The sequence below is a fragment of the Moschus berezovskii genome, chromosome 22 (genome assembly GCF_049115385.1).
Source record: "Moschus berezovskii isolate FMDL1 chromosome 22, NW_MosBer_1.0, whole genome shotgun sequence".
Lineage (NCBI taxonomy): Eukaryota > Metazoa > Chordata > Mammalia > Artiodactyla > Moschidae > Moschus > Moschus berezovskii.
In genome coordinates, this window is record NC_142481.1 from 50493028 (window position 1) to 50520443 (window position 27416).

General features: G+C 51.5%; 1 protein-coding gene across 1 annotated transcript; it reads left to right on the top strand.

The window, feature by feature from the left end:
- The first annotated feature begins 2155 nt into the window (after window positions 1-2155).
- On the top strand, window positions 2156-26109 carry CA5A (carbonic anhydrase 5A). The gene is made up of 7 exons (XM_055411134.2): window positions 2156-2312; window positions 4575-4772; window positions 16317-16435; window positions 19166-19261; window positions 19391-19453; window positions 23061-23216; window positions 25966-26109. The coding sequence occupies exons 1-7, from the start codon at window positions 2156-2158 to the stop codon at window positions 26107-26109; spliced, it is 933 nt and encodes a 310-aa protein (XP_055267109.2).
- The last annotated feature ends 1307 nt before the right edge of the window (window positions 26110-27416 follow it).

Below are 27416 nucleotides of genomic sequence, written 5' to 3' on the forward strand. Positions count from 1 at the left end.
TCTATGGGGTCGCACAGAGTCGGACACGACTGGAGTGACTCAGCAGCAGCAGCAGCAAGTGCATGCTAAGTCGCCTCAGCTGTGTCTGACTCTTTGTGACCCTATGGACCGTAGCCCACCAGGCTCCATGGGATATTTCTTGACAATTATTAAGCGACTAGATATATACCTTCTACATATGATATGATTGTCTCCTGTATTTTATTTTATTTATTTATTACTCGGCCAAACTGTGCAGCTTAGAGGATCTTAGTTCCTGGACCAGGGACTGAGCCCATGCCCCCTGCAGTAGAAGTTCAGAGTCCTAACCACTGGTTACTGCCAGGGAAGTTCCATCTCCTATATTTTAAACAAAAGCAATATACACATATATAGGCTTATATATATGGAAATTTCCAGGAAGAGGGACAAGAAACTGCTATCAGCAGTTCACTCTGTGAAAGACAGACTTTTCACTTTTGAAGCCCTTAAAATGTTTTCTGTAACATGCATGTATATGGCTTTTACGTACTTTTTTAAAGGCAGAGAGTTTAGCTCCTACTATAAGAGCAGTTGAGGATGTCCAGGACAAGCTGAGAGTGAGGATGTCCACCATGTACTATCTAAGTGAAGCAGGGCCCTGCCATGTGGCTGCAGGGAGCAGGGAGATGCCAGATCCACAGAGACAGCCAGGGAAGTGGTCTACCTACGGTAGGGAGGCTGAAGGTGGCAGGGCAGCTGTGGGTGCTGAGGACACGCCCCAGGGAGCCCTAGGGGTGTCAGCTGATGGATTTGTGATGCCAGGATCTGCTCCTTCAGGGAACAGTCAGATCCTACAACTCAGTGCTCAGCACACAGTAGCTAATGGAAGTGGCATCATCTAAGCACTTTCCTTGCATCAGCTCATTAAACTCCCACGGTAACATAACAGAATACCTGCTAGTATTTCCCCACTCCACTGAAGCAAAAGTCGACGAAAGAATGAACGGGTGAAAGAATGGATGAGTGAAGCCGCCCGAAGGTGGGTATGTTTCTAAAATGACTCCACAGGAAGAAAGGCATCTATGTTCGAGAGTTGGGTTTTGTTGCTTGCAACCCAGGGAATCAACTTACGGGCATGTCAGGGAACTGCACGGAAGCTGCAGACCCAACTATGGGTCCAATCAGCAGGTTTCTTGGGCCCTTGGGAGCACCAAGTGGACTCAGAGTTCAGGACCCCCATCCTGTGGGGTTTCCAGGTCGAAGAATCCAGGATTCTAGGATCAGTTACAATAGACCCACTCTCTTGAAGCTTATATGTTTAACCCTGCCCCCAAATTTTTACACACCTTTCCATCTGAACCCTGCCAACTCCATTTCGCAGCAGGAAGTATCTGGGGGAATAAACTGCTGTATAGTCCAAAGCATGTTTTTTGTTGTCTGGCAGCTACAGATATTACAAGTTGTGTAGTTAGGGTAACCATCTGATTTATTATCTGAATGTGGACATTTGAGCATGAAAAGGGGCATGTTAATGTTGATGCTGAGACAGGAGGCAAAGGCTAGAAGTGTCCCAAGCCAAGCAGGACATCGTACTTTGGGCAGAATGAATTCCTATCAGATCGTGCCTGTTTCATGGACACAGGATGGGCTGCTTCCCAGGAGCCCTGGGCAGAGGGGCCACCTGCTCCCCTGCCTTGTCCGCAGGCAGCTTTGGCAGATTCCTATCCTGCCCCTCTGACCCCACCGCTCCCTAGAGACACACAGCACAGCTCTGGGCCAGGTCTCGAATGGCCCGAGGTTGGAGGGACCCACAGCCAGGGTCACACCCAAACAGGGACTTTGCTCCGGTCTGTTTGCTCTGGTCTGCTCCTGGTCTGGCAGCAGGCTCTCCATAAGCTCCCCTCACTCCCTGGCGCCTTCACCCCTCTGTTTATCTGGTCAAAGCACAGTGACCCGAGGGGATGGCCACAGCAAATGTCCCCAGTCCCAGGGCACCCTTCCCTAAGCCAAACCCCACGTCATTTGATAAGCTGGGGCAGGCATGGGTTGAAATTTAACCATCAGTGCTTTGGGTGAGGTTTTACAAAAGAGGTGGGCCACCCCCACCCCACCGCTCGGCTGTCCTGCCTGAAGTGAAGGCAGAGAGTGGGGAAACCCCTCTCTGGTTGTTGGGTCCCCTGGGAACAGAGGCAAGATGATCAGGCCCCCAGTGCTGGGCTGGAGTCATCTGAAGTCCTCAGGCCCATCTTTCCTGGCCAAGCAGATATGGGGAACCCTCCGTAGCCACTTGCTAAGGCCGGCGCGATGGTGCTCGCAGGTTCCCTGTGCACAGAGAAGGAGAAATGACGTTTGTAAGTAGAGCCTCCGGTCTCTCAGATACAGACTCCCGCGCTGTGTGTCTCATGTCATGGCGTCTTTCAAAATGGGAGATGGTTGGAGTTAGATGGCTTGGGTTCAGATTTCTACTCCGTCTTTCCTGTGGGAGATGTGGACTGGCCCTTACCCTCAGATCCATCAGGAGGGTGAGATGCTCGGAACAAGAAGGGAGCAAGTGACAACCCCCTCTCCCCCCAAGACAAGTTGTTATTACTCAATATCCTGCCCTCCCAGAATGAACCATACCAGCCAGTCGTTAGGGGTCTAAACCCCAGCAGAGAACATCTCAGTAAATTTGAGAAATAGGCCACCAGCCAGGTCCGTCCAGAGACTGGCCCAGGTCAGGCTCATCCTGGCGGTGGTGTCCTTGGTGTCCTGGGACCTTGGACTCACCCCTTCCTGTCTCTGGGCCTCAGGTTCTTCCTGTGTCAGACACAGGGCCTGCAGGCACCCCTAAGTTCACCTCTGACGTCAGTATTCCACACTTTCCAGGTTAGGACAGTTGGAAGAGCTTGGACTTCGGAGCTAGCCTCCGTGTTGGGCATTGGTGACACTTGTCAGCAGGGAGAGCTGGCAGGTTGCTTCATCTCCCCAAGCCTCAGTTTCCTCATCTGTAAACAGGATGATGAAATCCCACAGGGGGCCACGTGAAGATGAAGTGACTCGAGCAGAAAGCCTGGCACACACTGGACCCTTAAAAATACTACCTTAGTTGCTCAGTCGTGTTCGGCTCTTTGTGAGCCTCCGGACTCTAGCCCACCACGCTCCTCTATCCATGGGAATTTTCAGGCAATACTGTAGTGGGTTACCATTTCCTTCTGCATGGGATCTTCCCAACCCAGGGATCAAACTCACGCATCCTGTGTCTCCTATATTGCATGCGGATTCTTTACCCACTGAGCCATCAGGGAAGCCCAAACATTCTTACATTTTCCAATTTTTTCGTGGGTCCACACCTGAGGATGATACCAAAATGCCCATCTCTCTGCTGTCCTCAGTCTCTCCTGGCTTCATATACTCCCACCAACACTGTGTGATAGGTACCATTAAGACCCACCTTTTACAGGTGATGAAACTGAGACTCAGAGAGGTTAAGAAACTTGCTGAGGGACAGACAGCCACAGAGTGGTGGGGCCAGGACTCGGGTTTGGGGGGCCTGATGCTCTTTATACACCAAGTATAAAACAGGAGCCAGGTGTGAAGACATCTACAGTTAAGTGAAGAAAACCAAGGCTCAGGTCCACTTTGTACTGAGCAGTGGTTTTGCTCTTTTGAGAAGCCTTGAGTGTGTTTCTCTGAGCTTGGAGGTAAGTGCCAGAGGCTGAGCTCTATGTCAGCCAGAGCAGCTGCCTCTGGGAATCCAGGAGGGAGGGTCTTCCTCCGTGAGCAGACCCTTCTTGCAGGGAGTCTGGGTGGGGCCTGGCGTTCTGCATCTCTAGCAAGCTGCCAACGGGCAGGGACCCACCTTGAGGGTGTGCTGTCATGTCAGACTCTGCCACCCCGCGGACTGTAGTCCATCAGGCTCCTCTGTCCATGGGATTCTCCAGGCAAGAATACTGGAGTGGGCTGCCATGTCATCCTCCAGGGCATCTTCCTGGCCCAGGGACTGGACCCACCTATCTTACCTCTCCTACCTCTCCTGCACTGGCAAGCCGGTTCTTCACCACTGGCGGCCACCTAGGCTGGGGACCCGACCTTGTGTGCTGCGTAACTGAAAGCCTGGGGGTTGCAGGTGCCAAAGCTTCTATTCCAGGCCCTTCTGAGCAGGTTTTTCCGTGGATCCTGGAACTTTGGTTTCCCGGAGGACCCTCGGATTTCCTGTTCTCTGACACTTGTAGCAACCCCCATGAGTCCACAGTCCTCCACCGCCTGCCTGCGCGGGCTGGGCTGGGCTGGACTCCCACCCTCACCTCCCCGGCACAACTCCCTTGACCGCGCTGTGACAATGACCACAGGTAGAACGACTCCGCGAAGCCACAAGGCCACTGCGAGCTGCACTCCCTGCGAAAAGGAATCGGTCCTGGGCGTGGTCCCGCGGAGGAGATGGAGCGAAGGCCCCGCCTATAGGGGCGGGGTTACGAGGCCGAGGGTCAGGTGGTCCCAGGCTCCACGTGGGGCCAGGTTCCCCAGTGCTGGCTCCTCTGGGACCAAGTTTGCAAGTTTCTGCCTCCTCGCTCTGAAGCTGGAATGGCGCCCACGCACCATGAGGGTCTCCTCTTCCCTGTCTCTGCCCCCAGTGCACCACGTCTGGAAGGGTACAGGCTCTGTGCCAGGGGGCACCCGGCAGTCCCCCATCAACATCCGCTGGAGGGACAGCGTCTACGATCCCCAGCTGAAGCCCCTGAGGGTCTCCTACGACGCGGCGGCCTGCCTCTATGTCTGGAACACCGGCTACCTCTTCCAGGTGGAATTCGACGACTCCACCGAGGTGTCAGGTGAGCCCGAGAGGGGGTCCGGGCCCATTGCTCCTGTGAGTCCTGAGAGTGGGTCACAGCAGAGGGGGGAAGGCTGAGGCTGGCGGCAGGGGTGAACAGAGTGATGGTCACTCTAAAGCTGGTGATGCTGACCAGCTATGTTGGTGTCTCATCACTGGGGGATGAAACGGAACAATGAAGTCCTCCCCTGGGGGTTACATTCCAGGGGCTGGAAGAAAGAAATTGGGAGCAAATAAAACATAAATACATTAAATACATTGCACTCTGAGGAGAAAAGCAGAGTGGGGTGGAGGAGAGGGGCACGGAGGTGGGGAGTCCTGGAAGGAGAGGAGGAAGAATTGTGGCCAGGCGTCCAGGGTCTGGGAATCTCATTGGTTCTCGCTCAGAGTGAGACGGGGCAGTGATGTGGCTGACATCAAGCTGCCTCAGGAAAAGGTGGGGAGCAGGGTCGAGCAGGAGGCTGTGTGGAGTGCTGGTGATGGAGGCTGCGGGACAGGGCTCAGCGTCCTGCCAAGCAATCTGGTGACTATCTCACTGAAGCCTCACCGGGATGCCTTACACGTGTAGTGTGGGAAATCTGTAGGTTTGGGAAGTTTCCTTCCACTTCTGTTTTACTTGGCAGGATTGGCTGTGCTGGAATTTTTTCAGCACCTAGACACATCATCATAAGCCTTGTTTACACTAAACGTGTGTTCTCCCTCTGGGAATGAGGAATTTATGACAGGCAAAGGGTGCCCATGTGACAAGCCCCCAGTGAAAACACCGGCGTCAAGTCTCCCGTGGGCGTCCCTGGTGGGCAGTGCTCCACGTGTGTTGTCATAGCTTGTTGCTAGGATTCAGGGCATCCCTTGTCACTCCAGAAAGGACTCTGGAAGCCTGGTCTCCTCCAGACACTGCCTTGCCCTCTGCTGATGTTGCTTGCACCCTTTCTCTGTAATATGTCTTAGCCATGCTTATGACTTAGTATGTCAACTTTTCTCTGCCTTCGTCTGTCTGTTCCAAGTCTAGATTCCCAAGGAGCAACTAAAGTTGCCTTTTCAGGTTTAATATGCTTTGTATTAAATTTTTTCAATTTTACACAGCAACTTTATAAAACAGACTCTACCTGAGTTCTGGGAGTTGTCCTAGGGAACCATCAAACCTGTAGACCCCCAACACAGCCCCCAGACCCAACCCCCTCCAGGCCAGCCCTCAGTCCACCTCCTCCCATACACCCAGTAGTCTTGTTCACTAACCCATCACCCCGGTGAGGACGTGAACGCCACAAGGGCAGGATCACTCCTGCTGGACACTGCAGGTGCTCAATAAATTGGAGGATAAACCGTGAATGAAAAGTTAAAGGTATGAACGAGCCAGGCAGAGGGACTGATCAGTGAAGCAAGGCCCAGGCTGACCCTCCCCAACTCTGATGGGCCGATGGTGCAACAGGGTCAGGAACCCTTTTTCCCTGTGCTTGGCCCTGTGTGCTTCTTACACATTGTGATTCAGTTTCCAAGGTCTCTTTCCTCATCTTGCAGGTGAGAAGGAGTCCGTGTGTCCTAGGCACAGTGTACCTGCCTGGTGAAGCTCTTACAGGATCCCTCAGGGAGGCTTCTCATGTAGGGCTCGCAAAAACAAGTGATAGGAACCCAACTCCAGCCAATGCAAACCAAAGGATCTTCTTAGGAGGAAAGGCTAGCTCACAGAAGAGAGGGGAAATTAGGATGTTGGCCAGATCTTAAAAAACATAGAAACCAGACCACTCAGTGATCTGAATTTACAGCAGAGAAAGGTTTATTGCAGGAGCAAGCAAGGAGAACAGGTGGCTTATGCCCCTCAAAACCCTGAACACCCTGAAGGATTTCAGCACAGCGTTTTTATTTATTTATTTTTATTGGAGTATAGTTGCTTTCAGTTCAGTTCAGTTCAGTCGCTCAGTCATATCCGACCCTTTGCAACCCCATGAACCACAGCACACCAGGCCTCCCTGTCCATCACCAACTCCCGGAGTTCACTCAAACTCATGTCCATCGAGTCAGTGATGCCATCCAGCCATCTCATTCTCTGTTGTTCCCGTCTCCTCCCGCCCCCAACCCCTCCCAGCATAAGAGTCTTTTCCAGCGAGTCAACTCGTCGCATGAGGTGGCCAAAGTATTGGAGTTTCAGCTGTAGTATCAGTCCTTCCAATGAACACCCAGGATTGATCTCCTTTAGAATGGACTGGTTGGATCTCCTTGCAGTCCAAGGGACTCTCAAGAGTCTTCTCCAGCACCACAGTTCAAAAGCATCGATTCTTCGACAATCAGCCTTCTTCACAGTCCAACTCTCACATCCATACATGACCAGGGGAAAAACCATAGCCTTGACTAGACGGACCTTTGTTGGCAAAGTAATGTCTCTGCTTTTTAATATACTATCTAGGTTGGTCATAACTTTCCTTCAAAGGAGTAAGCGTCTTTTAATTTCATGGCTGCAATCAGTATCTGCAGTGATTTTGGAGCCCTAAAAAATAAAGTCTGACACTGTTTCCACTGTTTCCCCATCTATTTCCCATGAAGTGATGGTACCAGATGCCATGATCTTTGTTTTCTGAATGTTGTACTTCAAGCCAAACTTTTCACTCTCCTCTTTCACTTTCATCAAGAGGCTTCTTAGTTCTTCTTCACTTACACTGCAACTATAGGTCAGTTTCCGGTGGACAGCAAAGTGAATCAGCCATATGTACATATATATCCCCTCTTGTTTGGATTTCCCTCCCATTTAGGTCACCACAGAGCCTTGAGTAGAGTTTCCTGTGCTGGACAGCAGGTTCTCACCAGTTATTGATTTTATACATGGTGTCCATAGTGTATATATGTCAGTCCCCATCTCCTGATTCATCCCACCTCCCTTTCCCCACTTTGGTGTCCATATGTTTGTTCTCTCTGTCTGTGACTCTTTTTCTGCCTTGCAAATAAAATCATCTATATAATTTTTCTAGATTTAACATATATGCATTAGTGTACGCTATTTGTTTTTCTCTTTCTGACTTACTTCACTCTGTATGACAATTTCTGGGTCCATCCACATCTCTGCAAATGGCACTGTTTCATTACTTTCTATGACTGAGTAGTATTCCATTGTATACATGTACCAAATCTTCTTTTTCCACTCATTGATCAGGAGACATTTAGGTTGCTCAACACAGCTTTTTTTTTTTTAAATATATTTTGGAGTGGCTTTTTTTTTTTGTGTGCCTTCCATTTTATTTTACAAATTCATTGATTTATTTTGACTGGAGAATAATTACTGTACGATATTGTGATGATTTCTGTGGTACATCAGCATGAATTGGTACGGGTATACATGTGTCCCCCCATCCTGAATATGACATCCCACCTCCCTCCCCACCCAATCCCTCTGGATTATCCCAGAGCACTGGCTTTGGGTGCCCAGCCTAATGCATCATCAGCACAGCATTTTTAAAGGCCAGGTAAGGGAGAAGTGTCTCGGGGGCTGTGATCAGCTTGTGCACAATTCTGTGATCGGCTGATGATGATAAACCCTTAGGCTCCAGTAGGTCCGGGAACTGTGTGTTCAATTCAGTTCAGTCAGTTTAGTTGCTCAGTTATGTCTGACTCTTTGCAACCCCATGCACTGGAGCATGCCAGGTCTCCCTGTCCATTACCAACTCCCAGAGCTTGCTCAAACTCATGTTCATTGAGTCGGTGATGCCATCCAACCATCTTACCCCCTGTCATCCCCTTCTCCTCCTGCCTTGAGTCTTTCCCAGCATCAGGGTCTTTTCCAATGAGTCAGTTCTTTGCATCAGGTGGCCAGAGTATTGGAGCTTCAGCTTCAGCATCAGTCCCTTCAATGAATATTCAGAACTGATTTCCTTTAGGACTGACTGGTTGGATCTCCTTGCAGTCCAAGGGACGCTCAAGAGTCTTCTCCAACACCACAGTTCAAAAGCATCAATGCTTTGGCGCTCAGCCTTCTTTATGGTCCAGTTCTCACATCCACACATGACTACTGGAAAAACCATAGCCTTGACTAGATGGACCTTTGGTGGCAAAGTAATATCTCTGCTTTTTAATACGCTGTCTAATCATTGATCTGTTGCTTTTCTTGGTCATTGCTTTTCTTCTAAGGAGCAAGCGTCTTTTAATTTCATGGCTACAGTCACCATGTGCAGTGAATTTGGAGCCCAAGAAAATAAAGTCAGCCACTGTTTCCATTGTTTCCCCCATCTATTTGCCATGAAGTGATGGGACCAGATGCCATGATCTTAGTTTTCTGAATGTTGAGCTTTAAGCCAACTTTTTCACTCTTCTCTTTCACCTTCTTCAAGAGGCTCTTTAGTTCTTCTTTACTTTCTGCCATAAGGGTGGTGTCATCTGCATATCTGAGGTTATTGTTATTTTTCCCGGCAATCTTGATTCCAGGTTGTGCTTCATCAAGCCCAGCGTTCCTCATGATGTACTCTGCATATAAGTTAAATAAGAAAGGTGACAATATACAGCCTTGATGTACTGCTTTCCTTATTTGGAACCAGTCTGTTGTTCCAGATCAGTTGTTCCTGTCTATTTTTGCTCCCTGACCTGCATAACAGATTTCTCAAGAGGCATAAAATATGAAAAACTCCAAAGGTGACTTTGAACTTTTGTGTGTGTATTGTTAAGATACATTTGACAAAATAATTCTGATCCCCCAGGGGAAAGGGGCTGGTGGTTGAGCTTGGCACTCACTCTGCCCCCTGGTCGGCAGAGCTCCCAACACCCTGACCAAGATCCTCACCAAGATCACATGCCAGGGACGTGTGAGTCCAGGGGAAATCTTGGCACTGTTTCTCGAAGGGGGAATGTATGCTGGACAGACAGACACGCAAACACTCCCTTTCACAATCACTCCTGTTGGATAAACGACAGCACGCCATAGACAGACGCCGCCGTGGAGGCTCTGAGCATCTTCACTCTATGTAAGGAGGAGGCTGGGGGCAGGGCCGGAGGGGTCTGGTTCAAGTCCAGTTCTCCCTGATTCTAAAGCCAGCATTGCATCACTGTGTCAGCTGAGTACTGACACGTCCAGGCACGGCTGGTCAGAACCCTGCCTCCCCCAACTCTGCCTTCCTCTGGGCGAATTTGTTCCAGGAGAGGGATTCCTAAGTGGGGGATGATGGCACCTGCAGCACGGGCCGCCCCCCGGCAGAGCAGCACAAGGGGCAGCATGTCGATCCCCATGACTGCTGCGCCGGCCCCCCGCTAATGGTCCTCACCCTGTTTCAATCACTCACGCGGGGTGAGCCTGCCTGGAGCAGGAGAGAGCCGAGAGGGGAGGACCCCAGGGGCACTGAGGAGGAGAGGGGCACACTCCCTGTCTCCTGGGAGCCCCCACCTTTTGGTTGAACCTGGGCTGACCCTGGGCCCCCCTGATTCTGATCGCTCTCAAATTGAAGGCTCTTGCGCCCTGTAGCAGCCAGGCCTCTGCCTTGACCGGGTCCTGACCCCCACTTTCTGGCTCCTCCACTACTTCTAAGTCTGGCTTGAAGGGCCCCACCCTGTCCTGCCACAGACCGAAAGAAATATCTGGGTGTCTCTCACCGGCCATATAAATTAGTTGGATAAATCCCGCCGTGGCCTGGGTCCACACCCGCCAATCTGCTTTCACTTTACTTGTCATTTTCCCCAAAGCCCAGTTTCCTCTGCCTTTCTCTCCTGCTAAATTTCACATGCTGCTCCCGCCCTCCAGCCTTGAGCCCCCTCAGTTCAGACTTGCTGTCTTCTTTGTTCACCTCAAATGGAAATTGGGAGCTGCCTGGAGCAGAGGAAATGGAAAATGCAGCTGAAAGATGGGAAGAGCTCAAAAAAGTTCTGCAGTAAGAAAATGAAAATCGTGAGACACTCCCATGATTTTTTTTTTAAAATGCATAGACAGAGAGAGAAAGGCTCAGGGCAGGAAGGGAGGTGAGTAGAGAAGGACATGGTGCAGAAGTGACCATGCACAAAATGTTCACGTTGGTCAGGTCACGCCAGCAGGTCAACGTAGGAGCCCCAGAACCCCAGAGTCAAGACAGAGGGAGCTGGGGTTCCACGGGGTGAGGGACAGGCGTGCTCGAGATCAAGGTCTGCCAGCAACAATGAGCAACAGAGCTGGAGCCAGTGGTTCTTTCCAAGGAATGTGCAACTGAAGGCCAGGGAAGGAAAGCTGCCGGCAGGGAGGAACACAGCGCCGGCTCCAAACAGACTCGTGGTCACACCCCACAAGCCCCTCACAGGCCACGCCCACCTCATCTCAGCTCCCGAGAGATCCTCTTCTTAAGGAGTGACAGCGCCACTTCTACCTGATGGGCAGTGTAGGTGCAGAAAATGGGGCTGAAGGTCAATGGCCAAAGGCCACAGGTAGATCCTGCCGCTCCGCTCCTTGGAGAGATGCCTGTGTTCTCTGAACCAGGTCCTAGTTTACCACCAGCGGTGACGTCTCTACCGCCACCAGGTGCATTTGAATGCCTGTTATGAGAGTATGTGAATCAGGGTATACTTTTCAAGGCATTTAGTTCCACCTGCCCCTGTGCTATCCACACCCCAGGAGGCCAGGGCGGCCCTGCCTCATCCTCTGCATCCCCAGCACTTAGCAGAAGCTGTGGCACATTGTAGCAACTCAGTGAATATTTGTTGAATGAATGAATGATTTTCCCTTTTTATGCTTTGTGGCTGGCCAAGCACCCTCTTAAGGACACTTTCTTAAACTACATTTATCCCTCGAAGTCTTTATATGCAGGTCCTATCTTAGGGGTAATAGTGGCTGTTTCTGATGACAGCAAATCTCCACCTTGATGATGAAGATGGCGACCATGATGTTAATAATAACAATGAGACAGTAACAATAACAGAAGGTGCTCCCACTGGTGGAACTCCTCCCGGTGCCAGGGGCCAGGCCAGGAAACATTTTGTAAGGGCCAGCGATGTTCTGATGGGGAAGGCGTCATTGTCATTGTATAAATGTCAGGTCTGAGGTGCAGAGAGATAAGACCACTGTGCAGAGACGTGCTGCTTGAAAGCAAGGGCTGTGCTCATGCTTGCCTGGCTTCAGACCCAGAGTTGACGTGCAGTGATCCCAGAGGTTAGGTCCCCAAGAGCAACCTGATCCACCGCACTTCTGGATTTTGGAATTCTGGAGTGGGGTCGTGCCCCTCAGCGCTGGCCCCAAGCTGTGGCTCCTGCTTACCTGGAGAGAATGAGAAAGACCTCCCTGATCCAGAGAACACTTAGAGCATCAGATCATCAGATGCGCTAAGATGTTAAATCCCAGGGGGGCACCCAGAACAGGCTGATCCTCAGTGCCACTGAGTTCTTTGCAGTTCTAAGTATTAGCTGCTCAGTCACATCTGACTCTTTGCAATCCCATGAACCATAGCCCTCCAGGCTCCTCTGTCCATGGGATTTTCCGGGTGAGAATGCTGGAGTGAGCAGCCATTCCTTTCTCCAGGCAATCTTCCTGACCCAGGGATCGAACCTGGGTCTCCCGCATTGCAGGCAGATTCTTTACCATCTGAGCCACCAGGAAGGTCCAGCCATTCTAAGTAGAACATCTCAAACTAATACCACTGAGTTATTTGCAGTTTTGATTAAATAGAACATCTCAAACTGCTCTCAGACTTATTTTAAGCCTTAAAACAACTGTGCCTGCCAAACGGCCTGTTTATCCTGGTCAAAGCACCAAAAGTACTAATAGATGGCTTTTATCAGCGGCTGTTATGAGAACAGAGACGGTAGGTCTGGGCTCAGAGTCAGGCTGCAACATCGATGTCCTTGGGGAAGCAATTCCCCAGCTGTGTGTTGAGCACCTGCACTAGAGCCTGCGGGGGGCAGGGAGAGGGGGAGGAGAAGGTGGGCAGTGGGCGGAGGATGCATGGCCTCCAGTCTGTGAACAGTGGCGCTGCTGGTGGAGTCTGGGGCTGGCAAACTAAAAGCCCCCTTGTCACAGATTGGGCTCATCTTTTCAATTGTTTTCTTGAAGGGAGTTACTCTGACGCTGTCATTATGAAAAGTCACTAAGATTAGTTTATCCGGGGTGGCCGCCAGTTGTTTTCAAACATTTTGCTACAAGAATGGACAAGTGTTCAGCTTGAACTCCACCACGAAAGCCAAGGGCTGGACCTTCAAGCAGGCCTGGGTTGGGGTCGCTGGTGGACCTGGAGCAGGTGACTAGGCTCCTGTGAGTCTCAATTTTCTCACCTTGAAATTGGGCCAGTAGTAGCTGTTTGTGAGGAGTAGTCATTGTGAGGAGCGGTCACTGGGAAAGGTGGGGGCTATGCATGATGCTTTGGCGAAGGCTGGCTCACCCGTGAACGGCATTTGGAGCACGTGCTGGATGTCCACCAGGCGTTGACAGGTGGGGACACACAGTGCCAGGGCACAGGAGACGCTGACTGTTGAGAACCGATGGGACCCTATCCTCAATCAGCCGTTTCATCCCTTTGCAGAGATGAGTTCTGTGGCTGCCGGCTTTGTGTCCTTTGGTGCTTCCAGAAGACTGGGTGTTCTGCTCAGAAGTTTGTATTTAATCCTTGCAGCATCCCTACGGAGTAGTTGCTAGGATCCTCCCCATTTTATAGGCATGAGGCTAGGAGCAGTTTGGTAACCGGATCAAGATCACTGCATTTGGAGGTGATGGTGCCAGCACCAACCCAGAGTAAACCCCCGACCACTGCAACAACAGAACACTGTTCTCTGGTTTTGAAGTAAAGACACTGGTGCCCGGCTCGTGGGCCCATCCATCTACCATTACAGACATGGTTCCAGAGAAGGAGGAGGAAGACGCTCGAGGTGTAGAAACGGGACACCAGAGCTTGTACTAGAGCAGCTCCTGTACCAGACGGTACTGCTTCTCTGCTGAAATGCACGTGAAGGAGGGAGGCCAACAGGCATCACAGTTACAGGCTCCCGGCTGCACCTCCACCGGCTGGCCACAGGGCGCCGCTGCAGCCCAGCCCAGCACCAACGCTCCTCGCACAGTGCTCTGCTCCTGATCCTCACCTGCAGGTCGCAGAGCTGGCAATGGGCAGCAGCCCCGCGGGGTGTGCTTGGTCCCAGCCAGGGATGGCCGCCGCCCACTGATAGATGACCAGGTGTCCAGGAGGAGAGGCCCCGCTGCCGACAGGAGCTCGTCTTCCCTGTGGCCCGGATTCCAAAGCTGACCTCCGTCCACAGTCTCTTCCTTAAATGGCTGCCTCTTTGGGAAACAGGCAGGAGAGAGGCCCCTTGCGAGAGGCTAGCCTTGGAGGGTTCTGGGGGAAGCTGGATGCAGAGGGCGGGGGCGCAAGCGGGGCGGGGCAGGGGAGCGACCATGGGGCCTGGGCCCTGGTCCAGGCCTGGCTGGAAGATGACCTGGGGAAAGTCCTCACCTGCCGGAGAAGGGGCGATGCCCATGCCCAGCCCCCTTCCCACTCCCCTAGTCTCTGCTGGTAACCACCAGCGGGCAGGGCATTTTCAAGGTAAGCTTTGGCTGGTCGAGCCAGTGCCATCTCCTGATGGGTTTGTGCCTCCTGTAGTTGGTATCACTCTTTCTGGAGACCTTTTGTGGTGTCTCCAGAGTCCTCAGGTGCTTGAGCTGGAAGGGACCACCAGGACCACCTAGCTAGGACTCTTTTTCTTCTTTAATCAGTGAAGAGGCCAAGTCCCTGAAAGGTGGCGCGGTGCGTGGTCACCAGCATCATTGTCATTACCATCTGATGACTGCGCATGAAGAGGCCATCCTGCCAACACTTTTCTTCTCACAGGTGGGACAGCTGAGCCTCCAAGAGGCTGAGCAACTTGGTCAAGGTCACACAGCACACGCACGCGTTAGTGCGTTTTGGTGACCCCACGTGTCTGCTGGCCAGGGCTGCCACCTCCCCTGCCATCAGAAATGGCACAAAAATCCCACCACCGGTATTGGCGTAATTTCCTTAGGTGATGTTTTGTACCCAAGGCCTGGGTTTGGGAGTCAGACCTGATGTTGAATCCTACCTCCCGTGGCCAGGATAACCGGAAACCTCTTTGACCTAAAAACTACACAAGGAACTTTCCTGGTGGTTCAGTAGTTAAGACTCCGAGCTTCCACTACAAGGGGCATGGGTTCGATCCCTGGTCAGGGAACTAGGATCATGCAAACGGAGAGGTGCAGCCAAAAAAACAAAAACTGTACAAAACTACAGAAGCCGGTCGGCTCAGGTATCCTGACTCCTTGAAAGAAAACACCACCCTTTTGTATTTCCAGCCACAGAAAACCCAGTAAAGTCTTGTAATCTGATCCCAACAAGGAGGTTCCCTGCCTATAGAAAGGCTTCTCCTGACCCGTGGACTCAGGCTTCATGATTTACTGTGTTTTTATATAATAACTTGTGGACCAAAGAGGTCCTTCTCTGTGTGCATTTAAAGTGAGATAGAATGTGTGTGTTCAGGAGAATGAAGTCTTAGACTCTCATGACGAGGTGCCCATAACAATGTCCTGGAGCTGCGTGTTCACTTTCTCATGAGAACAGATCAAGCACAGAATCGTGGGCTAAGTTCGTTGTCTGGTTCACGGTTCAGTGCCTTCTGCCACCAACACCTTCAGAGGCAAAAGCATTCACAAAGCACCCTAAGCTCAGTAGTATCTGACACTTGCTATAGCATCTGTTGCGTCACTAAATGTTTTCCCTGTTTTTGCTGAATGGAGGAGCTGATACAAGCAACCCCCCACCCCCACCCCACACTCTGCCAGTGTCTTCCAGACTCATCCCAGGGTCCCATCGTCCCAGGACACTCACCTCAAACACGGGTGGAATGTCCAGCAGTTACCATTACATTCTTGCCCTTGGTGGTGGAGCTCTGTTAGCAAAGTGCAGCTGGAGATGGGCTAAACCCTGTGCATCCGAGCTCTGCCCCACCCCCTTGAGCTTGTTCAAATGCAGGCTCCCAGCCCCGTCCCTGGACCTCTGGGGCCCACAGTTCAGGGAAGCTGCCTCCATGTGGATGCTCAGGGATGAGTCCGCGTGCGTCACTATCACAGCTCTTGGGGAGGCTCTCCAGGGATCTGGAGTGACTTAGACAGTGGTCATCTGGTGAGGCTGGACCGAGCAGGGGCTGCCTGGAGATCAGCCCTGGTGGGAAAGTAGCGCCTTGTAGCTCAGAATTTGTGTATTTAAACATCTTGCTCATTGCATATTAGCTTATGAAATTATTTGGTGATAGAATTCTGTCTGCCATTCTTTCATTCAAAAGACATCTCTCTCGTCTCTCTTTTTCAGCTAAAGGAAAGTTGAAAAGTCTTATAGGACTGGCATGCATCTCAGAAATGGTTTTTCTTGCCTTCCTGCTGCCTGCCCGACAGCCACCTAGTGGCAGTACTGGACTCTGCATCTCTCCCGGGTTCCCCATGAGTCACTAGGGGCCCACCAGGGCCAGGTGACATGGGATAGACAGGGTCCCACCTTTCAGCTTGTGGTTTCAGCAACATGGATCTCTTAAGAGTGACAGCATGTGACCTCAGTGTCATCAGGGTCACAGCAGCCCCACAGTCTGACAAGCAGACTAACACCATGTCCACGGCTTCACTTTCCAGGAATCAGCGGTGGCCCCTTGGAAAACCACTACAGACTAAAGCAATTCCACTTCCACTGGGGAGCAGTGAACGAGTGGGGCTCAGAGCACACAGTGGAGGACCACGTGTACCCGGCAGAGGTTCGTAGCAGCTAATACGTGGGGGCTTCCCGAGTGCCTCGGTCACCTGAGGTCAAGTGACCAAGCATCCTGCTTGCTCAGAAAGGATTTCCCGGGACGTGGAACTCAGTGCTCAAGCCAGAACCAGGCCACCCAGTCCATTCGCTCTCAGTACTATCCTTAAGGGGAGAGTAACATTAGCACTTTCACTGACTAAAAGAAGAGACAGGTTCTGAGTGGCACTGGAACTTGCCAGAGTCAGAAAGCTGGGTTTCAGGAGAGAGTCTGTGCCCTGAGGTCAGCCTCGCTTGAGGCTGGTCCACTAGGGACAAGCTTCCTGTCCTTAGAGGCATTTGAGGCCTTTTACTGGGAATAGAAAATCTTTGCGATAGAAATTACCTCCTTAAAACAAAGTGATATTTGGGACATTCCAAAATGGAGTCAGTAAAGAAAAGGATCAAAGACAAAGGTCAGGAATTGAGTTTCAGATGGTAAGTGGGGCCTTATAGATGCCCCCCAATATTTTATTATGAAATTTTTCCAACTTACCCCCTCCAAAAAAAATGAAAGAACTGCATAGTGAGAGCCCGTAAAGTTGGGTAACACATATAGATCCTGTGTTGATATTTGCCGTATTCACTCTATTTCACCCCCATCCACCCACCAACCACCTGGCTTTCTGATGCATTTCAAGTTCTGGACTGTTTCTGTCACCATCGTTATGGAAGTAATACTATAGAACCAGAGTCCAGTCAGACCAAAACCTGAACATTGCTGTGATCACACAGCCAGAGGTGGCCTCTGGAGACAGTTGATAATTAGGGAGTGACATTATCTCTCAAACAATTAGTGATTGTTATAACTTCCCTGGTGGCTCAGAGGGTAAAGCGTCTGCCTACAATGTGGGAGACCCGGGTTTGTTCCCTGGGTCGGGAAGATCCCCTGGAGAAGGACATGGCAACCCACTCTAGTACTCTTGCCTGGAAAGTCCCATGGACTGAGAAGCCTGGTAGGCTACAGTCCATGGGGTCGCAAAGAGTCGGACATGACTGAGCGACTTCACTTTCACTTTCATAACTGCACACATTTTTACAAGTATAACAAAAATGAAGGAATAACAGCTTGTAACACACCTGCTTTCAGCAAGCCACATTCCTCTTAATATCTGTGTTCCTGCCCCTTGGTCTTTAATGAGTAACTATTTCAACAGAGGAATTCGCTGCAATGTGCTCATCTAGGAGCCGGATCAGAGCTTGGGACCCACCAGAGCCTGACTGTCCCTGAGTCAGGTGGGCAGGGGCTGCGAGGCAGTGCTGGCCATGCCTCTGGCCCCTGTTGGAGCAGGCCGTTTCCTGTGGGGTTCGGAAGGCAAGGCCAGCCCCCTATGGCAGAGTCTGAGAAAGAGGTAGGCTCTGGGCGGGGCCCCAAGATTTCTTCTATTTCTGGAAGACCCCACAGGACAGCAGGTAAGAAGTTCCAGGTGAGACACGGGAGGACAGAGGGAACCCACGCCACGCTAATGGTCCCTAGTTTGTGTGATCAGGGACAGTGGGACTTGTTGGCAGCAAGGTGCCACCTGGGCCCAGCACCCCAGCAGGGCTCCCCATGCCCTCGAGTCCATCAGCCGACTGGGGGAGGGTCTTGCCAACTGTGAGAGGCTGGAGGCCTCTCTGGGCCGAGTCCTCATGGACTCAAGGCCTAGGTCAGGGTTCAGAAAGGCCTCCACCACCACATACGCTGCAGCAGGAAATGCCAACACTCAGGCCCCATCCCGGTTCTCATCACGCAGAACCCAGGGGTCCTGGCTCTGCCTCCTGCTCACCAGTGCCCCAGGAATGCCCATTCCCCCAGCCATTCCCTGCTGATTTAAATCCTTATCATCTGGTCAGCTGTGATGCGGAGTTTAGACTTAGGAAAACCAGCGGAAGGTGTGAAGAACAAGGAATTCAGGAGAGGGTGACAGAAAAAGTACCATTTGGGTGGTGTACTCACATTTAAAATTATCCTCTGTTTATCTGAAACTCAGATTCAACTGAGAATCCTATGTGTGATCTGGCAATGCTGCTTCAAGGCTGTCCGTGTGTGCGTGTACTTAGTCGCTCAGTCAAGTCGGACTCTTTGCCGCCCCAGGGACTGTAGCCCACCAGGCTCCTCTGTCCATGGGATTCTCCAGGCAAGAATACTGGAGTGGGTTGCCATACCCTCCTCCAGGTGATCTCCCCAACCCAGGGATCGAACCCAGGTCTCCTGCATTGTAGGCAGAATCTTTACCATCTGAGCCACCAGGGAAGCCTGAGCTGTCTGAGCGGTAGCAAATAGTCCAACCACCCATGTGTGTTAGACAGTTAAAACGAGCCTCCTGTCCTTCCCCCTGAGAACTAAGGCTCTGCTTTCTGGGGTTTGAGTGAGCCCAGTATGGGCGAGGTGGCACTAGTGGTAAAGAACCCTCTTACAGGAGACATAAGAGACATGGGTTTGATCCCTGGGTGGGGAAGATCCCCTGGTGGAGGGCATGGCAACCCACTCCAGTATTCTTGCCTGAAGAATCCCATAGACAGAGGAGCCTGGTGGGCCACAGTCCACAGAGTTGCAAAGAGTCAGACAGGACTAAAGGGGCTTAGCACGCATGCACGCACACGCACAGGCTGGGCGACCTGGCCTTGAACTCATGACAGCCACACAGAGAGGAGCGAGCATTCACCTCTGGCCTCTGCTGCCTGGTGATGGGGACTCTCTCCTCCTGGGTTCCAGCTGCACTTGGTTCACTGGAACGCTGTGAAATACCAGAACTACACAGATGCCATGACGGGAGTGGACGGCTTGGCGGTGGTAGGCGTATTTTTAAAGGTAAGTGGGCCAGGGCGCAGCTATCCTAGTGAGACCTGCTTTCTAGGCATGGTCTCCTTAGGATGACATGTGCTTGTCACCCTGTCCCCGGCCCTGTCACGTGACCACTCCCCGTGCCACACTGTGCAGCTGGGGGCCCGCCATGAGGCACTGCAGGAGCTGGTGGCCGTCTTGCCGGACATAAAGCACAAGGTAAGCCACATACTTTGAAATCAGCATAACCGAAAAAGCTAGATTGCTTAGAATAATGGTTCCTTTGCAAAGAAAAACAAACAAACAAACTAGTTGGGAGGGAGGAGCAGTGCTGAGGGGGTCTGAGTCCAGTCCTGAACCTGGGGCTCCCTGGGGCTGATGCCAGCTGTCTCCAGCTGGTTCACCCACTTGAATGTGTTCCTGCTATTCCCAAGTCCTCCCCACTGGGTGTAACAGGGTATCCCAATACTCAGCCACTCAGGCAGCATCTTGAAGATTTTTGCCTCATCTGCCACCAGTAGTTATGTAGTATTTTTCATGAGATTAATCCACTTCAAAATTTTTAGCCTTGTCCCAGGCAACAACCTCAACCAAGTGATAATGTTAGTTTTAAAACCAATTGAAATGAATTCCCTACTATGGCCATTTAAGAATGTCCACCAGCAAGCCACCTGGCCTCCTTAGAGTCAGCCCCATCCTGGGAGGAGAGGGAGGTGGGGCGAGGGGGGTCCCATCCGGCCCGCTCCCCCATGCACCTGGCTGCACCCAGCACAGCCCAACAGACAGCATGGCCAGCAAGGTGCCAGCTAAGAGAGGACTTTGATGGAGAAATGGAAATTCCTATACAACCTGCAGTTTATTTGTTCAGTGCCGAACAAAAGAATTCCGAGAGGGAATGAGTCACCGCAGGGTCCTTGGCCGTAGGGATGGATGGGACTCTGGCGTGTCTTGACAATGGCCAGAGCGACTCCAGAGGGGAGCTGGGGACCGGCCCTTCCTCGGACGCTTCTCAGGGGCCCTTTGATCTGTGCGGCACACTCCCCTTGATGTTGGCCTCCTGGGACCAGAGCAGCTTGCTCCCCCACTGCCCATGTGCCAGCTCAGGAACTCGGCAAGGTCAAGGTCCTGGGAGGACCCTCTTCCTTGCTGGTCCGCAGCCAGAGTAAACCTGGCCTGTTCCCTGCAGCATCCACCCCCAGGCGTGGTCCTACCTCCTGGTGGGAAAGAAAGAGCTGCTGTGAGGGGCTGTGTGCTAACGGGGCCGTGCTTCTCTGAAAGGCTCTGGGCAAACACACAGACGAAATGGTGCCGGAGGGGGTAAGGGAGGAAGCTGCCGGTCCATTTCTGGTCCTGATACTTGTCCCGGGGCTTCAGCTTCCTCAGCTGAAAAATAAGATTTAGAAGCTTAGGAGAGAAAGGCCCCACCTTGGAGGGCAGGGGTCCGTGCCTCATAGGTCAGGAGAGTGACAGCTTGAGTCATCTGTCAGTCTGCACTCCCTCCTGGGTTCCCCAACGTCTGGGTGGACTTTGAACATTGGCAGCAGTAGGGGTCACCTCCATGAGGTCCAGCTCTGAGGGACGGAGCAGGCCTCCTGTAGCACCTGAGTCCCGCTGCTGTCTGGTCACATGGCTGTGGAAAGGTCTTATCTCTCTGTCTTAATCGGTGAAACAGACATAAAGGCTGGTTCTGAAAATCCAAGGTGAGAGCCTCAGAGGGCATCTGGCAGGTCAGCACCTTGGGACCAGGGTCTGGGGGGAGGAGGTCTGAAGGGGTTTATCTGTTCCCCCTACACCTGCTGGTAGGACTTTCTGCATTTTGTCCTGTGTGCATATGTGGCCTGTGCCCTTTAAGAACTGAGTAGACCATATGGGAGAATATTACTCAGCCAGGTAAAGGAATGAAGTTCTGACACTGGCTGCAATGGGGATGGACTTTGAACATATCATTCTGAGTGAAAGAAGCCAGATGCAGAACTCCCCAGGTTATGTGATGCCATTTCTAGGAAACGTCCAGAATGGGCAGATCAGGGAGCCTGTGGCGGGGTGGAGGTTAGGGGAAGTGACAGCTTGAGAGTCTTTACTGGGGCTCTTTTTCTCTGGAGTTCTGTTTTGACAAACATGTTCTAGAATCGACTGCACTGAGGGTTCACATGTCTGTGAACATGCAGCCATAGGACTGTGAATTTTAGATAGGTGGGCACCACACTACGGGAATTGTGTTTCTGTGACGCCCTCTAAAGTTGTTGCCTAGACACTGGTTACAAGCCACCTGCTATTGCTTTCCTCCGTTAGAAGGGAGGTCCACGATGGCAAGTGGCGGGTCCACCCATGTGCTCCTGTAGCCCCAGCACCTAAGACAGTGTCAGGTTTACCATGGCTGCTCATCGAATAGCTGAGTGGGCAAGTGACATGGAACCCCTCCAGTCACTAGGATCCTGGAGACAAGTTTCTGTCCTTCCTAGAGCATGGAAAGCAAGCCAATGTGAATTCTGAACACGGGGCTCCCAAGCATGGCAGGAGCTGATAGAGCAGCCTGGAGCACTAGGCTGTCCTAGTCCATCAACCCCCCCCACCTGCCGCCACTGTGATGAGAAGGGAAATTCTGATATGAGTCAGGGAATCTGGCCCAAGCAGCGTGTCCTCCTGCACATGTGTGATTGCACGGCTCTCATGTCAGGGAGGGCTGCTTTAAAGAGAGGATCAGCTGTCTCAAAAGTGTAATATTTTCTGGTGCAGCCACTATGGAAAACAGTTTAGTGGTCCCTGAAAAATCTAAACATGGAGTTACCATGGGGTCCCACGATTCTGCTTCTGGTATATCCTTGAATCATTAAAAGCAGGGACTTGAAGAGATATTTGTACATTCGTGTTTATAGCAGCTTTATTAACAGCACAGATGTGGAAGCAACCGAGTGTTGGTTAGTGATGATGGATACACAGAACATGGTCCATTGGCACAGTGGAATATTACTTGACAGTAAAAAGTGGGAAATTCTGGGACTTCCCTGGTGGTCCAGTAATTAAGACTTCAAGCTCCCAGTGCAGGGGGCCCAAGTTTGAGCCCTGGTCAGGGAACTAGATCCCACATGCCACAACAAAGAATTTGCATGCCACAACTAAAGATCCAGCATCTGGTGCTGTTAAATTAAAAAATAAATAAACAAATATTTTTAAAAGGGGGGAGGATTCTGACACAGACCCCAACACAGATGGACCTAGAGGACATTGTGCTGAGTGAGATAAGCCAGTCACAAAAGGACAAATCACATGTTATTCCATCTATACGAGATCCCTAGAGGAGTCACATTCATAGAGACAGAAAGTAGATGATGAGTGCAAGGGGCTGGGGGAGGGGAGGAGAGCTGGGGGAGGGAGGAGAGCTGGAGAGGGGAGGAGAGCTAGTGTGTGCTGGGGACAGAGTTTCAGTCTCAAATGCTGAAATCTTCCACAGGTGATGGTGGGATGGTTGCACAGCAAGGTGAAGGTACTTAACCCCACTGAACTGTGTGTCTTAAATGGTTAAAATGGCACATTTTGTGTTATGCATGTTATTTGACATCAACTTTGAAGAGTGTGATATTTTCACAGCCAAGGTGTAGGAACATGAGTAACTTTAAAAGAAAACATGCAAACCTGCGGTGGACACCACTGCTCAATGCAGAAGGCCACGTCCTCTTGTTACAGTTTCCAAATGTGGCAGCCGCAGCCATGGCCTTTATCCTAGGGATGTGCTCCACTCCAGGCCAGTCATTGAGATGAAGCTGAGCGTGGTGCCCTCTTTCTGGCCTCCTCCGCCCACCTGACAGCACATGGTCTCCTCCCCCAGGACACGCGAGCAGCCCTGGGCCCCTTCCAGCCCTCCTGCCTGCTGCCTGCCTGCCGGGACTACTGGACGTACCCAGGCTCCCTGACCACGCCACCACTGTCCGAGTCAGTCACCTGGATCATCCACAAGAAGCCCATCGAGGTGGCTCAGGACCAGGTGAGTGGCACCTATATCCAGTGCACGGGACTTCACACGGGGATCCCTCTGGTTTGGCAGTTTCACTGAGACAGTGTGAGCGAGCATTGTGGGGTTTCATGCGTTGGTGCATTTTTGATGTTCCTTCACAAGAACAATTTCCAGTTTAAATAGGAGCTTGTGGGGGTTGGACAGAAGTTCCCAGTATTGCAGCTCTTCTCCTGACCAAGAGATGTTGGTGTGTGAGAGGGAGATGGAGACAGAGAGAGACAGAGACAGAACAGAGGCAGAGAGACAGAGACAGAGAAAGGGCAGAAGGCAGTGGATGGAGGGGACAGAGGCGGGGACAGACAGTTGTGTCCAGCACCTTCTATTCTTAGTGGTCAGCCTCAGCTGTGGTGAGTTTCCCAGATGTTAGTCACTGGGGCAAGGCCAGCACCTGCTCTTTGGTCTCCACTGGGGTAAAGCAGCTTTACAGAAGTGATATTATCATTGGGATGTGGGTCCTTGCTCATTCAGGGACCTCTGTGGGTATTTGCAGATGAGTAAATTAGGCAATAAGGGGATGTCATAGATGAGTGCTGGAGAACTGTGAAAGAACTAGGGTCGCTGCAGGAGAACAGGAGGATTAGGGTCTGTCCCACTTCTTTGGCTGACAGAACAGTAAGAAATCATACTATGATAAGAAGTTATAGAATATAAATGCCCAGAGAAAATTCCAAAAGGGTTATATCAGTCAGCTATTGCTGCAAAATGCCACCTAACAAACCACCCCCAAACTCAACAGCTTAAACAAGCATTTATTTTTCCCTACTCACAGATATCTAGGAGCTAGGACACTGTTTTGGCCAAAGTTGGGTGTTGGGTCAGGCCATGTCTCTCATGGTTCTTGGACCGGCGGCCACCCAGGGCTGCTTCTCATGGCTGCTGCTGCTGCTAAGTCACTTCAATCATGTCCGACTCTGTGTGACTCCATAGACGGAAGCCCACCAGGCTCCCCCGTCCCTGGGATTCTCCAGCCAAGAACACTGGAGTGGTTTGCCATTTCCTTCTCCAATGTGTGAAAGTGGAAAGTGAAAAGTGAAAGTGAAGTCGCTCAGTCGTGTCCGACCCTTAGCGACCCCACGGACTGCAGCCTACCAGGCTTCTCCATCCATGGGATTTTCTAGGCAAGAGTACTGGAGTGGCTTGCCATTGCCTTCTCATGGCACAAGATAGCAATGCAAAAGAAAGGCCAACTCACACATGCATATTTATGGCCTCTGCTTGCATCACACCTGCTCACATCCTGTTGACCAAAGCAAGTTATGATGGCCAGGTCAAGGCCAGAGGGGCAGGGAGGAGGCAAGTATCTATTTGCTGTACATTGCCCTAAGCTGTCACACAGAGGTGCACCAAAAAGTTAACCCTGGTTGTACCAGGGTCACAGGTCTGCAGTGGTTCTTATTTTCTTTCTCTTCCTTTATTAAATATTGTGTGTCTGTGTATATGTGTGTGTGTGTTAGTTGCTCAGTCATGTCTGACTCTTTGTGACCCCATGGACTGTAGCCCACCAGGCTCCTCTTTCCATAGAATTTTCCGGGCAAAAATACTGGGGTGGGTAGCCATTCCCTCCTCCAGGGGATCTTCCCGACCCCGGGATCAAACTCTGGTCTCCTGCACTGGCAGGTGAGTTTCTTACAGTCTGAAGCAGTAGATATTACTCATTTATTCAAGTTGAAGTATCAACTTCACTTTTTTAAAGTTGAAGTATCTTTTTCTCCGGGAATTTCCAGAATCTGGAGAAAGTCTGTCTGTCTAGGGCAGAGTTCCGAGATGACAACTGTGCAGGAGGCAGGCTCCTCTTGCCCAGTATTTGCCCAGGACAGACATTTCTAATCGATCACAGCAGCATTCACCACCTTGGTTTCAGCTTTGCACTTCCTGAGGGCTCTCGATGAGTACTTGGATGTCCTTCCAGCCTTTCACTTCTGTAAAACATCCTCTTATTTAGAAGTCATGAGATGGGACTTCCCTGGTGGTCCAGTGGCCAAGACTCCACACTCCCGATGCAGGGCACCAGGGTTCAATCCCTGTTCAGGGAACTAGATCCCGCAAGCCACAACAAAGATCAGAGATCCAGCCTGCCGCAGCTAAGACCCAGTGAAGCCAAATTAAAAAAAAAAAAAAAAAAACCCTTGAGAGGATGGCCATGTGTGTGTTCAGTCACTTAGTTGTGTCCAACTCTTTGTGACCCCATGGACTGCAGCACACCAGGCTTCCCTGAGGTGATGCTATTTGCTTTGAAAGGTTAAAGGTGAGATCACAAACCTTCCCACAGAATAGAACTGTTACAGACATGGTTGAAACTGGCCATCCTCACCAACACCCCTCTATTACTCAGCAGATGTGTAGTAAATGCCTGTTAGGAGTCAGATGTTATAGTAGGAGAGGGTGGGCAAGGGCGGGGGAGGCAACACAGCGCAGTGACCATAGGCGCTGCACACCGCTGCCCAGCTGGAAAATAGAAACGTAAGTCAATAGTTTTAAGGCAGAGTGGTGAGTATCACAGAAAAATGCAGGGTGGGGCTGGGCGGCTGTAGAGGCAATATGAGCACCCGCTGGATGGCAGGGAAGAGCCTGAAAGGACATTGCTGTTCCGCCACTTTGGTTTCATCATACAGGGCTGTCCCGAACTCAGGCTGGGAGGGCCCTGCACAAGACAGGACAGGCACAGGGGCTGGTTCACTCCACGCCTGCACCCAGCTTACATCGACACCCTCCCTTTCAGCTGGCCGTGTTTCGCTCGCTCCTGTTTTCTGTGCCTGGTGAAGAAGAGAAGATGATGGTAAACAACTACCGCCCACTCCAACCCCTGATGAACCGGAAGGTCCGTTCATCCTTCCAGGCCACTCACGAGGGAGCAAGACTCTAAATTCACTCTGTCCACGCTAACAGGTAGAACTGACTTTAACAAGAGAAAGTATTGTTTCCTGGGCTTCACAGTCTGATCCTGTGTAACCTTTGAAAATAAAAAGAGAGCAAAAGGTTATGATTTCCGTCAATGTACTTTGCAAGGGAAAAAATGGCTTCAAAGAAGCTTGAGCACCCCAGGGAATGGAAGTCTGGGACATGGGATCTCTCAGAGGACTCTCAGCAGTGCCCAGGCCTCAGGGGCTGCATTGGCCCCGCTGACCAAGGTCGTCCGCCCTGCCTGCTCTTAGGTCCACAGACCTCTCTCCAGACCGCCAGCACTTGGCAACACAGAGCCCGGGACTGAGGTCCCTCCCTCCCAAGTCCAAGTTCCTAGTGTGTCAGTGTCCTGGGTCTGCTGACCGATGATGCTACCGGAGACCAACACGCTGTGAGTGCGGGGTACCCAGCAGGGCCTACCTTTCTTCCCACAGCACTAAGACTGGGAGTCAAAGATCAAGTGCCAGCTTGGCTCGGTTGTAAACAGATCTCTCTTGGCTTCTTCTTGTGTCCTTGTGTGGGTTTTTTTTTTTTTTTGGTGTATGCACACAGAGAGAATTCTCTCTCTTCCCCTTATTTTTTTTTTAATATTTATTTTCTTTATTTATTTGGCTGTGCCGGGTCTTAGTTGCGGCACTCAGGATCTTTGGTTGTGGCGTGTGAACCCTTAGTTACACATGGGATCTAGTTCCCTGACCGGGGATCGAACCCGGGCCCCCTGAATCGGGAGCGTGGAGTCTTAACTGCTGGACCACCAGGGAAATCCCTCTTCCCCTTCTTATAAGGCCACCAACCCTACTGGGTTAGGACCCCACCTGTAGGACCTCACTTAAGCTTAAGTACCTCCTAGAAACCCCTTGAGTACCCCGCACCCCCAGGGTGTTCGTCCCCAGCCAAATCATTGGTCACAGAAGCCCCAGGATACCGACACACCAGGAACTTGGAACCGGGAAGGAGGGACGTTAGTCCCGGGCTCTGTGTTGCCAAGGGCTGGCGGTCTGGAGGAGCGAGGACTTAGGGCCTCAACATGTGAGTGCAGGGGACACAGTTTAGCCCATAACAGTCACAAACTGGGCCGGTGGGCGGGGGGGGTGGCGGGGGACTTAAAGCAACAGAAACTTACTGAGTCAGAGTCTGGAGGCCAGAAGCCCAATTGAAGGTGACGGTAGGGCTGGCTCCTCCAGAGTCTCTAGTCTGCCTCCTCCATTTTCCAGCTTCCAGGGGCATCTGCTTCCTTGGCTGGCAGCCCCTCCCCCATCTTCAAAGCCA